The 15,282-nt window shown below is 37.1% G+C and overlaps 2 protein-coding genes across 3 annotated transcripts; one reads left to right on the top strand and one right to left on the bottom strand.

The window, feature by feature from the left end:
• Positions 1-7,031: 7,031 nt before the first annotated feature.
• On the bottom strand, positions 7,032-8,744 carry LOC106376739 (12-oxophytodienoate reductase 1-like). The gene is made up of 4 exons (XM_013816854.3): positions 8,403-8,744; positions 8,078-8,208; positions 7,811-7,987; positions 7,032-7,730 (listed from the first exon to the last, which is right to left on the bottom strand). The coding sequence occupies exons 1-4, from the start codon at positions 8,624-8,626 to the stop codon at positions 7,138-7,140; spliced, it is 1,125 nt and encodes a 374-aa protein (XP_013672308.1). The 5' UTR covers positions 8,627-8,744; the 3' UTR covers positions 7,032-7,137.
• A 3,493-nt stretch (positions 8,745-12,237) lies between these two features.
• BNAC02G24200D (uncharacterized protein At1g76660) lies at positions 12,238-14,426 on the top strand. 2 transcript variants are annotated; one of them, XM_048748121.1, is made up of 3 exons: positions 12,238-12,822; positions 12,983-13,021; positions 13,210-14,426. In XM_048748121.1, exon 3 carries the CDS (start codon positions 13,372-13,374, stop codon positions 14,299-14,301), a length of 930 nt encoding a protein of 309 aa, XP_048604078.1. In that variant the 5' UTR covers positions 12,238-12,822; positions 12,983-13,021; positions 13,210-13,371; the 3' UTR covers positions 14,302-14,426. The 2 variants fall into 2 exon arrangements, with proteins under 2 accessions (XP_048604078.1, XP_048604077.1); XM_048748120.1 differs by lacking the exon at positions 12,983-13,021 and having other exon boundaries at positions 12,244-12,822.
• Positions 14,427-15,282: the final 856 nt, after the last annotated feature.

Here is a 15,282-nt window from a genome sequence, read left to right as displayed (position 1 = left end):
GGTTGATTTTGCTCAAGGATTCGATATACTCTTTTGAATGATTAGTATTTTGTTTTGAAAAAATAAAAATATTTTGTATTAGTAGTAAATACACCATTTAATAATATTAAACATCTTCCAATAACCATGCACATGCACCATGAGAAGCCGTATGTTAGCGTTCTATTTTTCTTTTTATTCAAAATTTTCCAGTCAATTTTTTTAACGTCGAGAAATTAGATTATTTTTCTTATTACCAAAACAAGTTGGAGAGTTTATAAATAGAAAATAAAATCTGACAAAACGAAAATACTCTCCTGAGAAGAAATTTTCAAAACTTAAAAAATGGTATTTTGTATTGGTAAATGCACCATTTAATAATATTAAACATCTTCCATGCACCAGTATATTTCTGTAAACTCAAATACTTACAACTTGTTATGAAAAGAACTGGAATTTAATTGTATCGCGGGAATTTGAATAAGGGCAAAATTTTATACCCGTAGGAGAAGATAACACTGATATAGAGAGAGAGTGTTTCTTATTAAAAGGAAGAGAAGAGTTTTCAGTGTATTTACAAACGAACGCAAACGTTCGTATATATAGAAGAAAATTTACTGTGCAAATAGTGCAGCGGGCCCCACATCTTTTTATATTTTCAACGAAAGCGGCGCTGTCTCTATATGACTTTTATAACACTCCCCCTTGGGGGCCGGTGTCACTATTCGCCCTCGCTTAACGTCTTTGTTGCCTCGTTAAAAACCTTTCCAGGAAAACCCAATGGGAAAAACCATAGTAAGGTAAAAAGAGTACAACTACGTAAGCTCCCCCTCGAATGAACAGTCATAGATCCTTCTGATGGCGCATCCCAATGTTATGGATGTGTTTTCTGAATACCGAGGTAGGGAGTGATTTTGTGAAGAGGTCGGCTGCATTGTCGCATGATCGAACATATCTTACTTCAATCTCTTTATTCTTCTCGAGCTCTTGAGTGTATGAGAAGAACTTCGGAGGTATATGTTTGGTTCTATCGCTTTTGATATATCCTTCCTTCGTTTGAGCAACACATGCCGCGTTATCTTCATATAGAATAGTTGGCTCCGTATTTTCGTCAATCCCACTGCTTGAACAGATGTGTCGGCTTATTGATCTTAGCCATACACATTCTCTACTTGCTTCATGGAGTGCAATGATCTCAGCGTGATTTGAAGAAGTAGCAACAAGTGTCTGCTTCTGAGAACGCCAAGATATGGCGGTGCCTCCAATTGTAAAAACATATCCTGTCTGGGATCGAGCTTTGTGTGGATCTGACAAATAACCTGCATCTGCAAAACCAATCATTTGACCTTTTGAACTTTTAGGATAAAACAAGCCTAAATCAGTTGTTCCTTGAAGGTAACGAAAGACATGTTTAATTCCATTCCAATGTCTTCGCGTAGGAGACGAACTGAATCTCGCTAAAAGATTAACGGCAAAAGATATGTCAGGTCGAGTACAATTTGCAAGATACATAAGAGCTCCAATTGCACTTAAGTATGGAGTTTCAGGACCAAGTATTTCTTCATTTTCCTCAGATGGTCGAAACGGATCATTTTCAACATTAAGTGATCTAACGACCATCGGGGTGCTAAGAGGAGTTGCTTTATCCATGTTAAAGCGTTTCAATACTCGTTTGGTATATGTAGACTGGTGTACAAATATACCCTTTCGAGAATGCTCAATTTGTAATCCTAGACAATATTTTGTCTGCCCGAGATCTTTCATCTCAAATTCTCCTTTCAGATAGTTTGATGCCTTTTGGATTTCGTTTTGAGTTCCAATAATATTAAGATCATCAACGTACACCGCGATTATCACAAATCCGGATGTTGTTTTCTTTATGAAAACACAAGGGCATATAGGATCATTCGTGTATCCTTCTTTTGTTAAGTGTTCGCTGAGACGATTATACCACATTCGTCCAGATTGTTTTAACCCATATAATGATCTTTGCAATTTTATTGCACATAACTCTTTAGGTTTGGAACTTAACGTTTCTGGCATTTTAAATCCATCTGGGATTCTCATATAGATATCAGTATCTAATGATCCATATAAATATGCCGTAACGACATCCATGAGACGCATTTCTAAATTTTCATTGGCCGCTAGGCTCATCAGGAATCTAAATGTGATTGCGTCCATAACAGGAGAATAAGTTTCCTCATAATCAATTCCTGGCCTTTGAGAGAAACCTTGGGCTACGAGACGAGCTTTGTATCTTGTAATCTCGTTTTTCTCATTTCTTTTTCGGACAAACACCCATTTGTACCCAACAGGTTTTACATCTTTGGGTGTGAGCACAATAGGTCCGAATACATTTCGTTTGTTAAGCGAATCTAATTCGACTTGAATTGCATCTTTCCATTTTATCCAGTCATGTCTCTTTTGACATTCATATACAGACTTTGGTTCTGGATCTTCGTTTTCTTCATTTATTTCCTTTGCTAAAAGGTATGAGAAAACGTCATCAATATCATCCATCTCATTTCGTTTCCATATCTTTCCATTATGGATGTAATTGATAGAAATCTCATGATTTCCTTCAGATTCAAGATGCTTTATATTGTCGTTAGATTCACAATTTTCTTCGTCCAAAATATTTTCTGTTATTTTGGGAGTATCATGCTTTTCACATTCCTTACGTTTTCTAGGAAGTTTATCCTTTGAACCAATAGGTCTACCGCGCTTTAAACGTGTTCCTGATTCACGTGTATCAACTGCCGTTCCACCATTTTGTGGTATTTCAATACGAGCAGGAGTATTTGCAGCGGGTATATGTGATTTAGTTACCATTTTGGTATCAGCAAATGCATCAGGTAGCTGATTTGCTATATTTTGTAAATGCATGATACGTCGAACTTCTAGTTCTGACTGTTTCGTAGGAGGATCAAGGTGTAATAACGATGGTACACTCCATTTGATCTCTTTTCCTACTTGTTTATTGTCTCCCCCTAGAGTTGGGAATTCTTTCTCATTGAAATGACAATCGGCAAATCGTGCCGTAAACACATCACCAGTTTGTGGTTCTAGGTATCTTATTATTGATGGAGAATCATAGCCAATATATATTCCCAACCGTCTTTGCGGTCCCATCTTTGTACGTTGCGGTGGTGCTATTGGAATATAAACCGCACAACCAAAGATTTTTAGATGAGAGATATTTGGTTCTTTTCCAAATGCTAACTGTAATGGGGAATATCTATGGTATGCACTTGGTCTTATCCGAATTAGTGCTTCTGCATGCAAAATAGCATGTCCCCATACAGATGTTGGGAGTTTTGATCTCATGATCAATGGCCTTGCAATTAGTTGCAGCCGTTTAATTAATGATTCTGCCAAACCATTTTGTGTATGAACATGAGCAACAGAATGCTCTACTTCAATCCCTGATACCATACAATAATCATTAAAAGCTTGGGATGTGAATTCACCAGCGTTATCTAATCTAACTCTTTTAATTGGATAATCTGAGAACTGTGCTCTTAATTTGATTATCTGAGTTAGAAATCTCGCAAATGCCATATTTCGAGATGATAACAAACAAACATGTGACCATCTACTCGATGCATCGATTAATACCATAAAGTAGTAGAATGGTCCACACGGTGGATGTATTGGTCCACAAATATCACCTTGGATTCTTTCCAAAAACTTTGGTGATTCTTTGTCAATTTTGGTTGGTGATGGTCTTATGATTAATTTCCCAAGAGCACACGCATCACATGTCATTTTATTACTTTGGTATATATCTTGGGTTTTTATTGAATGACCATGTGAGCTTTCAATGATTTTTCGCATCATTGTAGTGCCTGGGTGACCAAGACGATCATGCCATAATGTAACATCTTCTGGATTTCTTTTGATCACAAGATGTGATTCTATAGCATCAATATAAGTGTGATGCAATCCAGAAGGAAGTTCTGGAAATTTTTCCAGTACAAGGCCTTTGCCTGATTTTTCAGAAGTTATATACAAATACTTCTTTCCATTCTCAGTTGCAGACTGAGTGTTATACCCTTGACGGTATATATCTTTGAAACTCAACAAATTTCTCTTAGAATTTGGAGAATATAAGGCATTATCTATGGAAAACTTTGTTCCATTAGGCAACATAAAGTTCGCCTTGCCAATTCCTTCGATCAGGTCTGTAGGACCTGATATTGTGTTTATAGTCATTTTTACTGACTTTAAAGTAGAGAAATATCTCTTATCCTTCAGTATAGTGTGCGTTGTGCCACTATCTGGTATGCAAACTTCTCTACCAATTTGTTTAGTTGTTGTTCCATTTGCTTTCTTATCCATTTCTGTAACACACAGTTAATATTAATAAAGAAAATAAACTTTCATAAGTAAACATATTATGCATCAATAACAAGTACACAATAATTATACATTAGATATTTTGAAATACAACATTATTTTGAAAGTGAAATACATAATATTTTATGGCATCACTAGGCATTATTAAGCTTGATCAGTACAAGCACTTCAATTATTTTGATGAGTGGCCTCGTCGAAATCTCCCATAAAGTCAGAGGATTCGAGGTATGTCGATGTTGTACCCACAAGGTGTTCATTGAGATTTACTTCCTTTGCCTTGCCTTTAATAGATTCTTGGTACAATTGGCATAGATGCCGAGGAGTTCGACATACTTGAGACCAGTGTCCCTTCGATCCACATCTGTAACAGACGTTCTCATTTTTATGAGTAGGGTTTTCTTGGGTTTCTTTCCCTTTTACCCGATCAGATCGATTCCATGTGTTGGATCCCCTTCCTCTTGGGTTGTTACTCCTTTCATGGTTGCGGTTAAATCGATAACCACGACCACGACCAAAACCACGATTGTGACCACGGCCACGACCACGCCCACGATAGGAATAATTTCCTTTTTCCGGATTTTTTATATCCGTTGCATTTACCTCAGGAAATGCTTTGGTTCCCGTGGGTCGGGCATTGTGGTTTTTAATGAGGAGTTCATTATTTCTCTCCGCTATTATAAGCGCCACAACGAGTTCAGAGAACCTCGTATACCCACAATTTCTATATTGTTCTTGTAGAACATAATGATTTTTGTGGAACGTTTGGTAAGTTTTCTCGAGCATTTCTGCTTCCGAGACAGGCTTACCGCAATAATCTAATTGCGCCGCTATTCTCAATATAGCGGAATTGTACGTTTCCACTTTTTCAAAATCTTGAAATCGTAGATTTTTCCACTCATCGAGTGCATGGGGGAGAGTAATTTTTCTTTGGTTATCAAACCTCTCCTTCAGAGCTTTCCAAAGATCTAAGGGATCTTTGGTTCTCGCATAATCATGCGTAAGATTTTCATCTAGATGCCTTCTCAGAAATATCACGGCCTTAGCCTTTTCATGAGAGGTTGATATATTGCCGTCTTTTATTGTTCCGAGTATTTCCTCGGAATCTAGATGAAGCTCCATGTTTGTAACCCATGCCGTGTAGTTTGTCCCAGTTACTTCCAATGCCGGAAACTGAAGTTTCTCGATTTTTGCCATTTGTATTTCTAAAGCACATAAATAAAAATTATTAGAATATTATTAATATTAAAAGAAAACGTTTACATTAATCATGCAAGCAATTACAAGGAGAAGCGATGTAAAGAAAATTAAACCGATATTCATCTTAAATTCACTCGGAGTAAATTCTCCAACGAATAAACCATAAATAGAAACACAAATAAAAATGGCACATAAAAACAAAAGTGCGCGAATCATCTTTCTTGAAATGAAAAATCGGAGGAGAGCGATTTGAAATTTTTTTTTCTTTGAGAGAAGATGAAATGTTTTGGATGATGAAATGGAGTGAAAATGAGTTGTATTTATAGATGAAAATTACTGTTCATGACCGTTGGAGAAAGGGGAAATTTTGAAAAAATTTCTTTGTGACCGTTGGGGTTAAATCGAGTGCACTAAAAATCAGTCTGAAAATATCGTATTAAACAGTCAATCAAATTTCATAAAAGTTAAAATTATGGCAATGAAATATTTATGTTATGACAACAAATCATGCGACGGCTCAGCCGATCAATGCAGAGTAATAAATAAATTATACGGCGGCTCGGCCGACCAATTAATAATAAACAGAATATAAGGCGGCTCGGCCGACCAATAAATAATAAACAGAATATAAGGCGGCTCGGCCGACCAATAAATAATAAACAGAATATAAGGCGGCTCGGCCGACCAATAAATAAATTAAATTACTAGTAAATAATATAGGCGGTATTCCGGCCATTATAACATGATATAAATAATAGTAGAGGCGGTATACCGACCATTATAACAGGGTATAAATGATACAAATAAATTTTACCGAATCGCAGAGTGATCGTGCTGATAACGTGTTATGAAAAGAACTGGAATTTAATTGTATCGCGGGAATTTGAATAAGGGCAAAATTTTATACCCGTAGGAGAAGATAACACTGATATAGAGAGAGAGTGTTTCTTATTAAAAGGAAGAGAAGAGTTTTCAGTGTATTTACAAACGAACGCAAACGTTCGTATATATAGAAGAAAATTTACTGTGCAAATAGTGCAGCGGGCCCCACATCTTTTTATATTTTCAACGAAAGCGGCGCTGTCTCTATATGACTTTTATAACACAACTAATGTTGTTGAATTTTAAAGTTTATCAACACAACATAAACTGTATGCAAAATCTAAATCTCAAAAGGCCTTCAGATTGCGGTTTTGTTGCTTAATAAATCCTCAACTCTTTAATTTTGGAATAACTAATTTTGACTTTTATTTGACATAATAAACCATAACTATATTTAAGCAACAAGTGTGGCGGATCAGTAGATACAAGCAAGCTGTTGTAAACTAAAGGCAGAGTTTGATCTTTACTCTTGTGTGATAAAGAACATAGCTTAAACTCCGATTAAACCACAGGACGCAAAGAACAAAGGTGCAGAAGCAGGTCATGATAACCAGGATCGACTAAGCTCTCGGATAGCCTAATGGCTGGTCAGAGCAAGCAAACACGCTAACTGAGCCGGAAGGTTATGATTGATGTTACACTTGCAACATTATCTTAATGCCAGAAACATCTTATTACATAAAAGAGGAACACACATAACATTCTTAATGAAAAAATTTAAGCTGTTGATTCAAGAAAAGGGTAATCCGTGTAACCCACGACAGGATCAGAAGTGTAAAACGTTGGCCTATCATATTTATTCAGCTCTGCATCCACTTCAAACCTCTTAGGCAAATCCGGGTTTGCAAGAAACCACCGACCATAAGCCACAAGATCGGTCCGTCCCTCTTCCACTGCCTCATTCCCATCTTCCCTCTTGAAACCACCCGCTGAGATGAAAGTACCCTGAAAAGCTTTCCTCATCGGTACTAGCAAGTGAGGACACTCTGTTATCTCTCCCATTGTTTTCATTCTTGCCTCTATCACATGACAGTAGAGGATCCCGTATTTGTTCAGAGATTGAGCCATGTGAAGGGCTAACGCTTGTGGGTTTGTGTCTGCAGACTCCATGTAGTCAGCAAAGGGAGAGAGCCTGATTCCAACACGGTCTGGGCCTATCTCATTAGCCACTGCTTCAACTATGTCTAGTGCGAACTTGCAACGGTTTTGTAATGATCCACCGTATTCATCTGTTCTGTCATTCACCGTGTCTTTCATGAACTGGTCTATCAGATAGCCATTAGCTCCATGAATCTCAACTCCATCAAAGCCTGCAACAACATTAAAGGACACATAACGATAAGTGTCTTTGAATGAATCGAGTATAGCTTCTTGACTAACAATGCTTTACCAGCTTCCATAGCGTTTCTTGCTGCGAGCCTAAAGTCGTTGACAATGCCAGGGATTTCTTCAGTACTTAGCCGTCTTGGTGGGGTAAACAGAGCTTCGTCAATGCCATTAGAGCGGATTTGAGGCATCAATGGCTTGTCTGAACAAGAGATGGGAGCTTGCCCATTTGGTTGAAAACCTGAAAACACACACACAATATTATACTAAGTATCCTAATATGGGTTCCACCAGCCTTATGAATAATTGAATACAACTTCAAATGACAAACCTCGATTAGAAACACGACCAACATGCCAGATTTGACAGAAGAAGACACCACCTTTGGCATGAACAGCATCCACAATTGGTTTCCATGCCTCCACATGCTCTTTAGTCCATATCCCAGGAGTATCTTGGTAGCTTCAAGACCAAAATCACACAAATGTAACAGATTTTAGATTCATAGTCTAAGATCAAACCCCACAAATAAAAGATTTTAAATTATTCCACCGCTTTAATACTAAACTATCAAATATATATTAAAAAACTATATCTTTTACTTTTAATCTTGTCATAAAATACTCAAATTAAAAACGAGCAGAGTAATTTGTTACCCTTGAGCTGTGTCTGAAACTCCTGTAGCTTCAGTGATGAGAAACCCTCCTGGGCTTGTTCTCTGAGAATAATACAAGACAGCGTGAGGCTGAGGAACGTTTCCATATGACCTCTGTCTCGTCAATGGTGCCAGAACAACCCTGTGGGAGAGATTGAATCTTCCCATCTTGTAGGGAGTGAGAAGAGGGATACTCTCTTTCGCTACTGCATTTTCCATTTCCATGAATTTCTGTGATTCTTTTTCTCTCAAAACACTTTCAAGTTTTTGGTGAGTTGTGGACGAAGATGGTTGGTTATATCTGCAACATATATATACACATTTGTTTTTTGTTTTTTGTTTTGGTTCAAATATACACATTTGGTTAGATATACATATTAGGAAAGTAAGTTTTTTCTTTGGACATGGACGTCATTGAGGACGCATGCATCCGTGGACCCCATCCACTCGCATTTACATGACGTATGCATTGACGACATTAGAGAGTAACCACCACTTTGAACTTAACCACAATAATGCTCGTTTCTTTCTTACTCCATCTACCGTTGAGATTCGACTTTTAGCGCATAAAGATTACAGAACAAAACTTTAATGGGCCTCATATAAATTTAATAATTAAAAAGAAAATAACTGGATTGACTTTGTCCAACTTTGACCACCGACAGAACAAAAGGTTAAGGTGTTCGAGGAAAGAAGAAAGAAAGATAGCATCATATACAGAACGGGCTTTGAGATTGAAATGAATGCTCGAATAGAAGATTTAGAGTAACATAAAAGTTCAGATTTGAAAAACATAAGTTGTTGATTTAGAGTAACTGATTTAGAAATTCAAGACCGAAAAACATAAAAGCATGATTATTGGAGGGTTTTTTAGTTTTTTTAAGTTAAAAGTGAAGAGACGGGTTCTTATATTCCGTTAAGAACCTCGTTCTAAGAGCATGATTATTGGGGAGTTCTTAGAGTGGGGTTCTTAGCGGAATATAAGAATCTGTCTCTTAACTTTTAACTAAAAAGGTTTAGAACCGGCTCTTAAAACTCTTATTTAATAACCGGTTATTAGCTTTTTAGTTAAAAGTTAAGAGACGGGTTCTTATATTCCGCTAAAAACTTCACCCTAAAAACTCTCAATAATCATGCTCTAAAAATCCCTAATAATCATGCTCTAAGTCGAATAGAAGAGTTGGTATCCTTTTTATCAGTATTTAGTGTAGAGAAAATGACTAGGATAGCACTAAAAAAGTTTTTGTGACAAATATAGCTTCTAAGAATAAAAATGACCTAATTAGCATTTAATGTTTTATCAAAAGAGATAAATATACACTTATACCGCAATGGTAAATTAATTTAGACATTAGGGTTTAGAGTTAAGGAGTGGGGTTTAGGATTTAGGATTTAAGGTTTAGGATTTAGGGTTTAGAGTTTAGGGGTGGGGTGGGGTTTAGGGTTTAGGGTTTAGGGTTTAGAGTTAAGGGGTGGAGTTTAGGATTTAGGGTTTAGGGTTTAGGATTTAGGGTTTAGGGCTTAGAGTTTAGGGTTTATGGTTTAGAGTTTAGGTTTTAGGGTTTATAGTTAGGGAGTGGGGTTTTGGGATAAGATTTCAAATTTTGAAAAATAAAAAAAATTAATTTTTTCAAAAGATAAAATACTATTTTGGTCATTTTAGTTTTTGAGAACTATTTTTGTTATATAAACTTAGAAATGTGTTATTTTGGAGATTTGACCACTCTAATGTGTATGGTTCACATCACCATATGGACAACCCATGAACAATTCAACTGTAAGACTTGGCCGCCAGGCTATGATTGATTCAGGTGGGACCGGAGGTATCTATCTGTCTAGCTGTTTCTTGCTTATTCAAAAAAGATCCTTTTGTACTATTGTACATGTGTGACATATAAAAGTTTTTTTTTTTGTTCATCGACATTCTATGAAAATTATGCTTTTATTCTTTGGTAGTAGGAAATTTGGGCCCTTGAAGGAGTTAATGTAATTATTGATGTTAAAAGCCCACATAAAAATATCTTTTGTAATAATATTGAAGATCATGAGTACCAAAAATCGGTAAGCAGTAATTAGATCCTTTGTAAGACTATCAATTAGGCAGGCTACCCATTTTTTTAGAACACTTGCAGCAATTTTTAAAATATTTCCATTTACGTCTGCTTTGCCGCCTAGTCCGCATAAACCAATTTTTAGAATATTGATTTGTTGTATTAATTCTCCATCATTTGATTTCTTTGCACGTAGATTTTAAAGTTGCCACCTAGGCGCCGTCTAAACCGACTTTTAAAACACTGATTCGTTATATTGATTCTTTGTAGTTTGATTTCTCTTCACGTAGATCTCGAGGTTGAGCATGATTTCGGTTGTATGCTTCTGTTATGGTTGTGGCTGTGGTTGTTGGTGTTGGGATTTGTACTGTCACTGTTGTCAGGGTTAATGGTAAAGGTTTCGTTTGCGTATGCACTGCCGTCTTCTCCACATCTCTCAGCAGACTGTAAGTATTAACGCTTCTCTTTGCCTTGTGTCATTCTTTTTTTTTTTTTTGCTTAAACCTTGTGTCATTCTTGAGATGAGATTAAACTCCTCAAGGAAGGAGTAGAGCATATCGATTTGAAAGGCGTTGAGTTCGGTGAGACTGAAGTATAAACTGTTTGTGCCTTTGTCAACTTGAAATTCTTAAAGACTAAAAACGTATAAATTTTTAAATATCATCACTTTATTCATTTGTGTGCCATACTAGAATTTCTTTCCACTTATAAAAAGTTTCAGAGCGCGTTGGATCTTTGTAATAAAGCCTATAATTCCTTATTTGCTTAAGAACAAGACCCATCTTGAATGTCAACTGAACCAAGCATGTGATTTTAGTTATTTTCTAAAATGATATATCAAGAGTCAAGACAGATCTTTCTTTGTTTTATATACCATAGTTTAATGGCATCAAAACTCTAACCAGATGTTTCATTTTCGGAAAAACGACCGTAGCTGCTCAGGGACATGTGATGTGTGTTTTAAAAACAAGAAAGTAACATGTGATGTAGTTTAAAACTATGAGTGATGATTCCAAATTAGAAAAGGTAAAGTTTTATTCACTGGAACTGTAATTTTTTGTTAATAATTTTGTGTTAACAAACATTAGTCGGCCTAGTTTAGATGTATTAGGTCCCACTAAATATAAATCCAGACCCACAAAAGATGCAAACGCTACAACTGGGTCCTCTTTTCCGCTGCTTTATTGGAACCCTCAAAACCCAAAGACAATTCATAAATATCAAAACCAAAATTCAGAGAAAAGAATCACCTTTTGTAATCCCTTCAAATTGCAGTATATATAAATAATTATGGTGTGCTTCAAAAATATACTCCGTTAAGTCATTGTAATTATTCTTTTTCGCTAATCTTGCTAATATATTTACTCCTTTTTATAATCCATATATATATATATTTAATCCAAATATTGAATATTTTACTGTTTACAAAGTTCCCCAAAAACTTTCTAAATCTTTTTTTTTTTTGGACAAAAAACTTTCTAAATCTAAACTTTGTTTTTTCAACCACCAAAGCCAAGATAAACACAACAAGCTCGTTTTCTTGGTAACTGCTACATTTATTAACTTCAATAGCCGTTTGACTTAGCGGTTACATTGATTTTTTTTTTTTTTGAGCAAGCGGTTACATTGATTTTGGACGTGTTCTTATTAGACCAAACCAAAAAGAAAAGAAGTAAATGGTTTTGACTTTTACATGTTCAACTTAGTAAACGTCCTTCACGTGCTCAAGTAAGCATTTAGATGTCCAACTAAGCCAATATGATAATAACCCACTAAAGGACATTAACAAACCTTCAAAAAAATCTCAGTTTTTTTCCCAAAACGAGTAGAGATCAAAACTCAAAAGCTTTTTCATTTTTTTTTTGCTAGTTTCTTCAAAACGAGTAGAGATCAAAACCACCCAAAAAAAACAGAGGTTTTTCCTTTTCCTTTTCCTCTTTTTTTTTTCTTTTTCTTTTTGTTCTGTTTCATCTTTGCTCTTTCTTTATGGTCGGTCAGTCACATTCTGGTTAAAAAAAATAAGAATTGTTTTTCCTTTGGTAATGGATATCTTTTCAACCCGATTTCCATTTTCTCTTGTAAAACATCTCATCCTCGTCCATTTCTTTTTCTCTCACTCCGGTGAAAAAAGTTATCAACTTTGTCTTTCCCAAAAGCTTTAATCTTTTGTCCCCATTTTCCTTTTATTTAGCTTCTCTGTGTAGTTTCTGGATCGTACCTGTTGTACAAGACGGAGAAAACGCAGATTGATTGCTTGTTTGTCCTGACACCCTCAATTCAGACAAAAAAAAATCATTGTTTTCTGACGAAGAGACACACCTAATGGGCTCAGAGCAGCAGCACATGTTTCCTCAGCAAGAACAAGAACAGGTTTCTCTTAAATTCTTCTACTTTCGTTACATCCGAGTTCGAGTGTGGTGTGGGTTTTAAGTTCTCTTCAGTCTCAGTTTCTTGCTTAGTAGATCTGGCTATTCAACCCTGTTCACACTAATCTAGCTTCTTAACTCTGTTTTCACGCAATGTTCATTAGGGTTTATGTTAAAGTCTCCACCTTTCTTTTGTTCTAAAGGTAAACCGTTACTGAAATTCATTTTTTACAGCCACTGCTAACTTAGAAATGCTAAAGTTTACATTTTTCAATTACATAAAAATCCAAACTTTTGTGATCTTGAACTCATGCATGTAAGCTTATAAGATTACCGTTGATTCACTACCAAACTTGGCATTGAAACTTACACTGTGTGTGCTCTTTTACAGAGGAAAAAGTGGGGAGGTTGTTTAGGAGTCTTGTCATGTTTCAAGTCCCAAAAGGCCCTAAAACAAATCGCCCCCGCCTCCTCTCGCATTCCTGAATGCGGCAATGCCTCAGCTTCACAACCAAGCGGAGGTGTCTTGACCAACCAAGCTACTACAAGAGCAATGAATCCAGCTTTCATGGCTCCACCCTCCTCTCCCGCTTCCTTCACAAACTCCGCTCTTCCTTCAACCGCTCAGTCACCAAACAACTACTTATCTCTCTCTGCCAACTCCCCTGGAGGTCCTTCTTCTAGCATGTACGCCACCGGACCTTACGCTCACGAAACCCAACTGGTCTCACCTCCTCCTGTTTTCTCCACTCTCACCACCGAGCCCTCCACTGCTCCTTTCACTCCTCCTCCGGAGCTTGCTCACTTGACTACTCCTTCTTCCCCTGATGTCCCTTACGCTCGTTTCTTGAACTCTGGCAACGGCCATTACAATGATCTTCGCTCTACGTACTCTCTTTATCCTGGTAGTCCAGCCAGATCACCTCAAACTGGAGTCTCCACACCTCTGCAGGATGAGTCGAACTTCTTCTGTCCTGAAACCTTTGCCAAGTTTTACTTGGATCACGACCCTTCTGTTCCTCTAAACGGTGGAAGGTTAAGTGTGTCCAAGGATTCAGATGTGTACTCTACTAATGGGAACCAGAACAGGCAGGCGAGGCAAGACATGGAGGAGTTGGAAGAAGCTTATAGAGCTTCCTTTGGGTTTAGTGCTGATGACGTCATCACAACTAGTCAGTATGTAGAGTTCACTGATGTGATGGATGACTCTTTAGTCAAGGCAAAGGCTTACTCACCAAGCGAAGGACAAAAGCTGCTTAGAGGAGAAGCAAATCTGCTGAGTCAAACAAGCTCAAAATCAGAAGAGGTTTTACTGTCAAGAAACCGCATCCACGCTGATGAAGAGGCTTTATTGTCAAGAGTGGGGTCTGTAAAGAAATGGAACAGAAACTATCCCGCTGGTGTTTCAAGCTCTGATGCAGAGATAGAATACAGAAGAGGAAGAAGCTTAAGAGAAGGCAGAGAGAACAGACACAGGAGATAGCCTGATCAAGGAACAAAAACATAGCCAGCTCTAGCTCTGTTCTAAAGGTCTTTTTAAGTTGCAGAAGTATTTAATATGATCTTGTGATGCTAACTCTTGAGATAAGTATTTAGTTTTTAAGTATATATCAATATATCACAGATGGTTTTTACTAGAATAATGTGATATATAAGCACGCAAGGTGCAAATATCTAGTCCATTGAATGAGAATGTTTCTTCTGCATTATGCATTCATCTACTAAGTTTGTGTTGTACATGTGTGATACATTATTGGACCATGAAACACACATTCAGTCAACGAAAACAGTATCTGATTACAATTTCCAAGTGTTTGCCTCTAAACTCCTCTGAGTAGGCATGGATGGTCGGGTCAGTTTTTTGGATTCAACCATCCCTTATTTTTTTTTATCACGATGAGATACAAAGATAAATCTTAGTACGAATCAGCGAAAAGCTGAGTTGCGAATGTCAATCCAGTGTGGCACACACGTGTTAACATATGAGAAAACACGCTTCCTTGTTCGAGCTTGTCTTGCCAGGAAGTCTGCTTGGGTGTTACTGGATTTGTCCTTATAGACCACTTGTCCGTCTTGGTAGGACGTCCATAGAGTTTTAAACTCATTAAGTTCAGCTGCAAAGGCTGGCCAGTCTTCAGGTGTAGCGATCATTTTGACGAACTCTTGAGAGTCAGTAACAAAATAATTGCAGTAACGCTGGTGGCGAGATAAACATTTCAGAGCCCATACCAAACTTTTTAGTTCAGTGTGAAGTGGCGAGATTTTTTTATGGCAGCCTTGGAGTCCGAGGATATCTATTGATCCGTCTTGTAGCTGTAAGATCCATCCTATTCCACTTGTGGTTTCATCATTTTTCCACGATCCATCCACCCTACATATGAATGTAGGTACCTCAGTAGGGGTTCTTGGTATGCATTCAATGATACTTTCACCTGGGTCGATCTCCTCATTGGCCAAAAACCAT

Source organism: Brassica napus, chromosome C2, assembly GCF_020379485.1.
Source record: "Brassica napus cultivar Da-Ae chromosome C2, Da-Ae, whole genome shotgun sequence".
NCBI classification, from domain to species: Eukaryota; Viridiplantae; Streptophyta; class Magnoliopsida; order Brassicales; family Brassicaceae; genus Brassica; species Brassica napus.
This window is presented reverse-complemented; position numbering and strand designations above follow the sequence as displayed.